General features: G+C 39.4%; 1 protein-coding gene across 4 annotated transcripts in view; it reads left to right on the top strand.

Moving 5' to 3' along the window:
• Positions 1-9,251, top strand: part of LOC109891254 (CUGBP Elav-like family member 4) — a 109,993-nt gene extending 100,742 nt beyond the window's left edge. For 2 of the 4 annotated variants that reach the window (XM_031825400.1, XM_031825402.1), the window contains exons 9-14: positions 2,172-2,276; positions 2,929-2,991; positions 3,184-3,264; positions 4,016-4,159; positions 6,368-6,557; positions 8,060-9,251. In XM_031825400.1, coding sequence (XP_031681260.1) covers positions 2,172-2,276; positions 2,929-2,991; positions 3,184-3,264; positions 4,016-4,159; positions 6,368-6,495 — 521 coding nt within the window. In that variant the 3' untranslated portion in view covers positions 6,496-6,557; positions 8,060-9,251. The remainder of the gene's footprint in view (positions 1-2,171; positions 2,277-2,928; positions 2,992-3,183; positions 3,265-4,015; positions 4,160-6,367; positions 6,558-8,059) is intronic. The other 2 variants (XM_031825401.1, XM_031825403.1) reach the window with 1 other exon arrangement.
• Positions 9,252-10,774: the final 1,523 nt, after the last annotated feature.

The following is a 10,774-nucleotide window of genomic DNA, read 5'->3' on the forward strand; positions in this document are numbered from 1 at the left end:
TCTGAGTTGTTGACCAATAGTATTACTCTAAAGTTAACCTTCAATCAGACATCAGACCTACAGGATGTAACCTCTGCTTCTCAGAGTTAAGACAATGGGGGTTGGCAAGATCAACACAGAGAATGTTGAATTCCTAAGACAACACAGAGGAAATTCTTGCATTCAGTGAAATGAAGAGTCACTTCGGCAGCTGCCCTACACACATTCACTACAATGTGCACTGGGCTTAACACATGCAGAGTAGAACGCAGACTCACCACAAAGCATGCAAGGTGCACCCAATGATTGACATATACAGTAGGCCTACATGCATTACATGGATAGAACAAGAGCCATGTATATTATATGTTACATATTACCCAATATTACACATTTACCTGAATCTTTGAATTCCCAAAGACTGATGTAACTACCGTGAAACTTAAATTAATTGCCCAGGCTTTTATTTGCTTAAATCAGGCACTTATTGGAGACAGACTTCTATTTGAGCCAGGCGTCTATTTCCTTAATTACACACAGCTTTTGCTAATTTGTAGTTAATTGTTTATTTCCAGCATTCAATTCCAGCATTTTAAGCAATTTCTTCATTTCCTGCACTGTGTAATCATTTACACACCGTGTCAAGTTTATTTTGTCTTAGCATCCCTCTATAAAAAAAAAAAATCCTTGACAGAATAATTATTCTCCTCTTTTTATTGTGCATTTTCGTCAGTTCTTACTTTCGCCACTAGAAGGCAATCGGGCATTTTCTGGGGTCTGTACTATCGAAGTTGTTAACTGCTTTTGTAGCTGGTACTGATGGGAAGTTTGGGTCTTTTTTTTTAACTCAAATCTTTTGACTAATTTTGTTAATTTGAGTCAGTAATTCCCAGAGCAGACCTTACCCTGCTGACAATGAACTGAAAACTTGAAAGAGTCATGATTCTACAAGCCTCTTGTTCACAGGTTGTCTTTCCACATAGGGGGCTTATTAGAAGCTGTCATTTGTGACTGAGACTTGTAAACGTGTGCTTTAAACAATTCACATTTGTTTATTGCTAGGCATACAAATAAGATTATTTCTTGATACATTTGAAGCGAGGTCCAGTTGTGACCGCAACTAGACTAGAATGCAAACGACTATTGACAGAATGCCTTGCTTGACTGCCACGAGGGTGATAAACAGAATGCCGTTTGCGAACTGCAGCCCCGCAAACAATTTTTTCTCGAGTTTGTTGAGCAGAAGCTGTGTATTTTTTGGTTCTAAAAAGCTGTGTGCATCATAATATGTAAAAATCTATTAATTGCATACATTTTTCCACCATGTGACCAATTATCAGTTCTAAAAGTGTATTTTTCTTATTTATGCTCATGATCTATTTTCCCACGCTCATATGACAGATAGTTCACGGTCAGACTCGGAGCACGTCTCTGGAGTCGCTGAGCCTGAGAAGTGTGTGTTAATACTGCTGCAGGATTCATTGTGGCCAGCACTAGTACAGGTCAAATGAACATAAAAAATGAAGGAGTCACTGATTCATGTCTCTTGAGTCAGTAAAAATACTTATTAAAAAAATAGCTTATCGTTCGCAAGCTGCACATCACTATTAGCTAGCGGTTCTCAACTGTTAGCAGCCAATGGCTAGACGATTCTTACTGGTGATAGAAATATATGATTTACATCATTTTTTCGAGTCATTACTGAATAATGTAATGTAAAAAATCTAACATTAAACCATGTAAACAATTCATTTAGACCCGCCGTTTATTTGAAACAGACGTTTATTTGCCGAAATGTGTGCCATTGCCCGGCTATTAGAAGGGACAGGGGGCTTTTTGAGACTGCGTTTAATTTAATATTTTACACGGTTCTAACGTGTAATGATGATGTGGCTGTGGTGCAAATCTGTGACTGAGGGTAACTTGTGCAGCAGGTCTATTTTGCCCCAAACATTTCCCATCCTTTCAGAGGGGCATGATGTTGGATTCTATTCAGGAGGGCTGGCTGTATTGCATCTTACAAAAGGACAAAGAAAGGAACAGCTGTGTTATGAATGTTTATAAAAGGTTATAAAGGTTGCTAATGTACAGTATGCGCTTGCATCATGTTCCAATGTTAGCCAGTATGTGTGTCAACGTCCTTGGGTTTGTGAATAGTGGAGGAAATGCTTCTTTCTCCAATCTCTTTCCAGTGTTGCAGGAGGTGGTTTTTAGAGAGGACTCTGAGAAAAACGGTTTGGCTCAGCGGAGTTGTTTTGGAGTTCAGGGTGGCTGCTTCCTCTCTTCTCTCTCTGAAGGTACCCATTCACCCCATCCTCAAGCCTTTCTCCCCCTGTGTGTGTGTGTGTGTGTGTGTGTGTGTGTGTGTGTGTGTGTGTGTGTGTGTGTGTGTGTGTGTGTGTGTGTGTGTGTGGTGCTTCATGGTGGAAATGTGGGTGTGTTTACATGCATGTGTGTGACAGTGTGGTTCTGATGAGTGTGTGTAGTAGCATGGTATTGGTGTTGGTTATTATTGAGGTGTAATATTTCCAATTCACTGTGTGTCTGTAACATGTTTTGGTCCAAAAATGTGCACCACACAAGAATGTCCTATAGTGCCAGGAGTTCTTGTGCGGAGGGGGTGGTTGGCGTGTTATAGTGGTCAATCTGGTCATTAAAACTGTTCAAATTGGTGTCTGTATGTGTGTAAATATAGCCAGACTGTCCTTTTTGCCCAGTTGTTTGAGAGAAAATGGTGAGAGATTAAGTTAAATTGCCATTCACGCTCAAACAAAGCACACAGTGACTCCTTCATATCTCCCTCTCTAACCGTTTCATATCTCCCTCTCTAACCGTTTCATATCTCCCTCTCTCTTTCCCTCCTTTTTTCATTGCCTCTTCCCATTCTTACTGTTTTTTCCTACTCTTCTTGTCCTTTCACTCTCTCTCTCCTTCTCTTCGACTCAAAAGCTCAGAGTCCCACTGCAGCAGATCACCTACAGCAGGCTTACACAGGAGTCCAGCAGTATGCAGGTATGTCACTCTCACATGGTGTGTGTGTATGCATCATCTGATATGTAGGTGTGTGTAAAAACATTAGTCTTAGCGTCTTATCAAATACATTTGTGTGTGATTATGTGGGTATGAGTGGGTGTGTAGGTGTGTGCGCTCGGCTCTCCAGCCTTTGAGTGTTATCTGATCTGCTTATGTATGTGTGTGTCTTAGCAGCCTACCCTGCTGCATATGGCCAGATCAGCCAGGCCTTTCCCCAGCCTCCTCCCATCATCCCACAGCAGCAGAGAGAAGGTGAGGCACACACACAGACCAACCCTGGTCTATGCCAATCTGATCAAAGTGTTAAAGTGGCTGGTATTTTTTTGCTTGTCTCCAGGCTCATACACTACTAGCAAATCAACTGTCCCTTTCATAGCACTTCCATGCAGTATGCCTCAATGTTACATGAGGGGTGCACCTCAATAGCTTCCTTTCTTTGTCACCAGCAGCACCGGTGATTTAACATGTAGATACTTTGGGAAACAGCCAATGTTCTGTGTTTTCTTTTGTCCTGGAAGAAAGCAAGTGAGAGACATGCATAACGGTAGACTTGCTGTAATCAGCCGATGTGGAGGGAGAAGTCATTGACCTGTGTGCTGGATGACATAGGCTTGGGACTCTGGCTCCACCCTGTGGAGTGTAGATGAAACATATGGGAATCATTTTTGCGTCCCAAATGGCACCCTATTCCCTTTATAGTGCACTACTTTTGACCAGAGCCCCCTATGGGGCATCATCTGACTCCATAACTTGTTCTACATAGTCTTTCTGATATCATATTATGTACCAGTTTACTTGCATCATCATGTTGATTGGTCTTCCCCCCTTTATACCACCACCTCTCTCACTCCTTTGCTATAACCCCATCTCTCTCCCACCCCTTTCCTCTCTCTCTCCCCTGCCGCAACCCCTCTCTCCTCTCCTTTCTCTCCCCGATGCCACCGTTCCCCTCCTCTCTTTCCCTCCACCATCCCATCCTTCCTCTCTCTCTCTCTCTGTGCAGGGCCGGAGGGCTGTAACCTGTTCATCTACCACCTCCCTCAGGAGTTTGGGGATGGCGAGCTGATGCAGATGTTCCTGCCTTTCGGTAATGTCATCTCCTCCAAAGTGTTTGTGGATCGGGCGACAAACCAAAGTAAATGCTTTGGTGGGTAAAAATGATAAAACACCTGTAAAGATGATTTATTCTTCATTATTATCCGTATTATTATTCTTTCACATTCTTTTTTAGAAAACATTGAAAAGAGACATTGTAAATTATATAGTTGCTTGAAAATTCAGGGCCCAGGCAGGAGTGAATATGTTTAGTGAATAAGTGAATATGTTTATATATATTTATATATATTATATATTTTTTTTTTCTATTTTTGAATATTTCTGACACAATGTTATCAGCTCTTCAGCAAAAACCTAATATTAGATAAAGGAAACGTGAGTGAACGAATAACACAAAAATGCAATTTCTGTCATTTACTTAATAAACTTTTTGGATGACATGGGTCCCGTTATCTCTGGCGAAAACCAAACACTGCATTCCACAGTAAGAACCTCATACCAATGACCTAGCATGGTGGTGGTAGTGTGATGGTTTAGAGATATTTACTGCCTCAGGACCTGGATGACTTGAAGGAACCATGAATTATGCTCTGTATCAGAATTCTACAGGAGAATGTCAGGCCAGACATGAGTTAAAGCTGAAGCGCAGCTGGGTCCTGCAGCAAGACAATGATCCAAAACACAAAAGCAAGTCTACATCAGAATGGCTGAAAAGCATTACATTTCAACCCAATTGAGATGTTGTGGCAGGACCTGAAACAAGCAGTTTATGCTTGAAAACCCACAAATGTCGTTGAGTTAAAGCAGTTCTGCATGGAAGAGTGGGACAAAATTCATCCACAGCGATGTGAGGAACTGATCAATAATTACAGGAAGCATTTGGTTGCAGTCATTGAAGCTAAAGGTGTCACAACCAATTAAAGAGTGTAAGATGGCAATTACTTTTTCCACATAGAGGCATTAGGTGTTGCATAACTTTGTTAATTAAATGTAAAAAAACATGTATCACATTTTTGTGTTATTTGTTCACTCAGGTTCTCTTTATCTAATATTAGGTTTTGGTTGAAGATCTGATAACATCCAGTGTCAATATCAAAAATAGAGAACATCAGAAAGGGGGCAAAAACTTTCTCATGGCACTGTAAATGCAATGGATTTAGGGGTAGGAAACACCTGTAACTGCATCATAAAGCGATCCTTATGTTCATTAGTATGACAGAGCAGATGTTATAAGTTGTCATAATGGTTTATGTCAGGTTATGACAACATATGATACATGACATGGCTTTAATAATTTAGACTAGAGCGTCAACAAGCTGAGAAACGAGACATGGTCATAACACTTTCTATGAATATCCTCTTCATAATACCTTATAAACACATTTCTAATGCCATACTGTGTGAGGTATGCATAATGCAATACAGTATGCATTATGAAGAGGGTATCCATAGGAAGTGTTAATGGTTAGTTGGCATATCACTGAACGCTACCAGGAATGTATTGCAGCATAAACGGACGTATCATGACTGCTGTTATATGCTAATGATAGGTTTATGACCATTAAATTACGTGGAGTTCTAGCAGTGTTAACCCTTAAACACTCTCTCTATGGTGATACCCATGACAGGACTATTTATTCTTTCACCGAGAGGTGATGTTTTGCAGATTGAGTCATAAATATTGCAGATAAAAACTATATGTTCTAATTCTATAGTTAATACCCTTGAGTTGAGTGACCTAGTGTTGTTTCTATTGCATGCCGTTAGGCTTGTTAATGATTATTTGATGTTGTGTGTCTAATGTATAGTAACTGTGTCTAATGTATAGTAACTTTAACATGCAACTTTAACATGCATTATATGTTAAGTCCACATGATGGTATTGTAAGAGAATTGTAAATTAAGTGATACCACATGTTTTTAAAGTGTTGTAAACTGAGATTTAAAAAAATGTATTCTGATAATCTGAATGGCTATGGCAGGAAATGTGCTATATTGATTGTATGATGCAGTACAGTATTCATTCAAGTTAATGTATGTGTGTGTTACAAATGTGGCAAAATGAAATCATGTAATCGACTTGAAATCTGAAGTAGCTTTGATCTGACCACTCCGCTCATCCTGTATTCCGTCTTCCTTTCCATCTCATGCTACCCTTTCATAAACCTCCCAACTGTCACTCATACGGTCCTTTCTTTGGTCTTGCACTTATCTAACTCCGTCCCTCTTCTCTCTCATGCTATATATATATTTCCATCTTCTGGTCTCTCCATCTCTCTTTCTGCGACCCATCCCCCAGGATTTGTGAGCTTCGACAACCCAGGTAGTGCCCAGGCTGCCATCCAGTCAATGAACGGCTTTCAGATCGGCATGAAGAGACTCAAGGTGCAGCTCAAGAGGCCGAAGGACGCCAACCGCCCCTACTAGCCACTCCTAGCCACCCCTGCCCTGGGGGATATAAGGCAGATGCTGCACACAGGGAAACACAGGTGAGCAGTCGTCCGCAATTAGACCCCCTAAATTATATAATACAGTGCCTTCAGAAAGTATTCACACCCCTTGACTTTTTACAGGTTTTGTGTTGCAGCCTGAATTTAAAATAGATTACATTGAGATTGTGTGTCACTGGCCTATACACAATACCCCATAATGTCAAAGTGGAATTGTTTTTTCAAAATTATATATTTTTTATTAAAATGAAAAGCTGAAATGTCTTGAGTCAATAAGTATTCAACCCCTTTGTTATGTCAAGCCTAAATGAGTTCAATAATACAAATGTGCTTAACAAGTCACATTATAAGTTGCAAACTCTAACTCAGTTGCCGGAGAGGAAGGAAACTGCTCAGGGATTTCACCACGAGGCCAATGGTGATTTTAAAACAGTTAAGCGTTTGTCTGTGATAGAAAACTTAGGATTGAGCAACAACATTGCGGTTACTTCACAATACTAACCTAATTGACAGAATGAAAAGAAGGTAGCTTGTGCAGAATAAAACAATTCCAAAACATGCATGCTGTTTGCAATAAGGCACTCAAGTAAAACTGCAAAAAAAGTGGTGAAGAAATTACCTTTATCTCCTGAATACAAAGCATTATGTTTGGGGCAAATCCAAAACAATACATTACTGAGTACCACTCCTTATTTTCAAGCATAGTGGTGGCTGCATCATGTTATGGGTATGCTTGCAATCATTAAGGACTGGGGAGTTTTTCAGAATAAAAAATAAACAGGATGGAGCTAAGCACAGGCAAAATCCTAGAGGAAAACCTGGTTCAGTCTGCTTTTCAACAGACACTGGGAGACAAATTCACCTTTCAGCAGGACAATAACCTAAAACACATGGACAAATATACATTGCAGTTGCTTACCAAGATGACATTGAATGTTCCTGAGTGGCCTAGTTACAGTTTTAACTTAAAATCGTCTTGAAAATCTATGGCAAAACCTGAAAACAAAAATGATCAACAACCAAATGAATAGAGGAATAAGTCAAGGGTATGAATACTTTATGAAGGTATAGAATATTTAACATGTGTATATTTAAATTAATTAGCATATACAGTATATGATATTTGTTGATATATATAGTACATTTTAATTTATTTAATTACATATATACAGTTCAAACAAATTAGAATATATTTGATTTGACTGTGAAAATATGTTTTGCTGGGGCATATAGAGCAATCTCAAATCAAATCAAATTGTATTAGTCGCATACTTACAGTGAAATGCTTACCTACGAGCCCCTAACCAACAATGCAGTTAATAAAATACAGATAAGAATAAGAAATAAAAGTTAAAAGTAATTAAAGGGCAGCAGTAAAATAGCAATAGCGAGACTATATACAGGGGGGTACCGGTAAAGAGTCAATGTGCGGGGGCACCGGTTAGTTGAGGTAATATTTGGGTAGAGTTATTAAATTGACTATGCATAGATCTGATTTTACTGTTAGCAATGAGTAAAGGACAGTATTCTCAATTTTCCAGGTTTTTGTTGAGCTGGAACATATGTTGATTACATGAACAACGCCATTGAACTGACGGATCACCGGGACACAGGTATTCTTTGAGGCTGGTATGAAACTGGATCAGATACTGGGCTGAACATGAACAAATAGATGACCAAGTAACAGAAAATTCTGTTGGATGTACCTTTTGGACCTCAGAGAAAACTCCTGCAAGCCTGGGTAGCTCCAGGGCTCCGACTGTCTTTATCGCCTCCCCTCTTCTCTCTCTACCTAACCACACCTGAACGACAGCTACCTTACAGGACCACAAGTGAGGAATTATATTTAAAAAAAAACACAGAACAGAGATGGAGGAAACATGGATAATAAGAGTTCCAAGAATTAAACAAACTTTGAAAATACTTTATGGGGGAATGCCATAGGATATCTCTATGTAAATGTGTTTGGGTATGGGGAAACAACTTTTTAAAGAACAATTTTACAGGACTAGAAACAAACGAAAAAATATGTTTCTCGGAAGAGAACTTTGTAGGGAAAGCGATATTTCATCTTTAGCTTGGAGTGCCTGTCTGTTTCCAGGGGACACCGTTGGCAAGGAGAGCCAGAGCAACGGTCTCCAGGGAGTCTTACCTGTCATTCCTTAGTTGTTTTAGGGACCAAAAGACCAAACATTTTTATTGCTGAGGACTTGTAGCTCTATTAATATACTCAGACCACTGTATCTCTTTTAAATCACTGTTAACCGATTAAAGAGTTGCATTTAAAAGGTGTATAGTGTGTGTATATATATATTTATGTGTGTATATAATATATATATACACACACACACACACACACACACAATACATGTATACATACATATAGTGCTGATATGCTTTTTGAATACAGCCAAAACTATTTCCGATGCCGATGGGGTCGCTCACTTCACTAGTTTACAATTAACTATTCAAAATGTTAATTTTTTCCCCCCCTTCTCATTTTCTCTTGGGGGATGAAATGGAGAGTGCATGGGAAGGTTTGTTCCATATTGCAGCCTTACCTTTTCTAACATGAAATCCTAACCTCATAGTTAAAACAACATAATAATGTTTTGAAATATATGAACTTGTTTATATTTGCAGTACATATACAGTACCAGTCAAAAGTTTGGACACACCTACTCACTGTAGGGTTTTTCTTTATTCCTACTATTTTCTACATTGCAGAATAATAGTGATGACATCAAAACTATGAAATAACACATTTGGAATCAAGTAGTAACCAAATATGTTATATTTGAGATTCTTCAAAATGATGACAGCTTTGCACACTCTTGGCATTCTCTCAACCAGCTTCATGAGGTAGTCACCTGGAATATATTTCAATTAACTGGTGTGCCTTGTTAAGTCAATTTGTGGAATTTCATTCCTTCTTAATGCGTTGAGCCAATCAGTTGTGTTGTGACAAGGTAGGGGTGGTATACAGAAGATAGCCCAAGTCCATATTATGGCAAGAACAGCTCAAATAAGCAAAGAGAAACAAAAGTCCATCATTACTTTAAGACATGAAGGTCAGTCAATTCAGGAAATGTCAAGGACTTTCAAAGTTTCTTCAAGTGCAGATGCAAAAACCATCATGCACTATAATGAAACGGTCTCTCATGAGGACAGCCCCAGGAAAGTGGGGATAAGTTCATTAGAGTTAATTGCAGCCCAAATAAATGCTTCACCGAGTTCAAGTTACAGACATATCTCAACATCAGCTTTCAGAGGAGTGTGTGTGAATCAGGCCTTCATAGTCAAATTGCTGCAAAGAAACCACTACTAAAGGACACCAATAAAAATAAGAGATTGCTTGGGCCAAGAAACACGAGCAATGGACATTAGATGGGTGGAAATCTGTCCTTTGGTCTGATTTTTGGTTCCAACCGCCATGTCTTTGTGAGACATAGAGTAGTTGAACGGATGATCGCGGCATGTGTGGTTCCCACTGTGAAGCATGGAGGAGGTGTGATGGTTTGGGGGTGCTTTGCTGGTGACACTGTCAGTAATTTATTTAAAATTCAAGGCACACTTAACCAGCATGGCTACAGCAGTCTGCAGCGATATACCATCCCATCTGGTTTTTCGCTTAGTGGGACTATCATTTGTTTTTCAACAGGACAATGACCGAAAACACACCTCCAGGTTGTGTAAGGGCTATTTGACCAAGAAGGAGAATGGAGTGCTGCATCAGATGATCTGGCCTCCACAATCACTGACCAGCAACCCAATTGAGTGAACAGTGAAAGAAAAGCAGACATGTTCTCAGCATGTGGGAACTCATTCAAGACAGTTGGAAAAGCATTCCTCATGGAGCTCGTTGAGAGAATGCCAAGAGTGTGCAAAGCTGTCATCAAGGAAAAGGGTGACTACTTTGAAGAATATAAAATATACAGTGGGGCAAAAAAGTAATTAGTCAGCCACCAATTGTGCAAGTTCTCCCACTTAAAAAGATGAGAGAGGCCTGTAATTTTCATCATAGGTACACTTCAACTATGACAGACAAAATGAGAAAAAAAATACAGAAAACCACATTGTATGATTTTTTATGAATTTATTTGCAAATGGTGGTGGAAAATAAGTATTTGGTCAATAACAAAAGTTTATCTCAATACTTTGTTATATACCCTTTGTTAGCAATGACAGAGGTCAAACGTTTTCTGTAAGTCTTCACAAGGTTTTCACACACTGTTGCTGGTATTTTGGCCCATTCC

The sequence above is a fragment of the Oncorhynchus kisutch genome, linkage group LG5 (assembly GCF_002021735.2).
Source record: "Oncorhynchus kisutch isolate 150728-3 linkage group LG5, Okis_V2, whole genome shotgun sequence".
In the NCBI taxonomy this organism is placed as follows: Eukaryota; Metazoa; Chordata; class Actinopteri; order Salmoniformes; family Salmonidae; genus Oncorhynchus; species Oncorhynchus kisutch.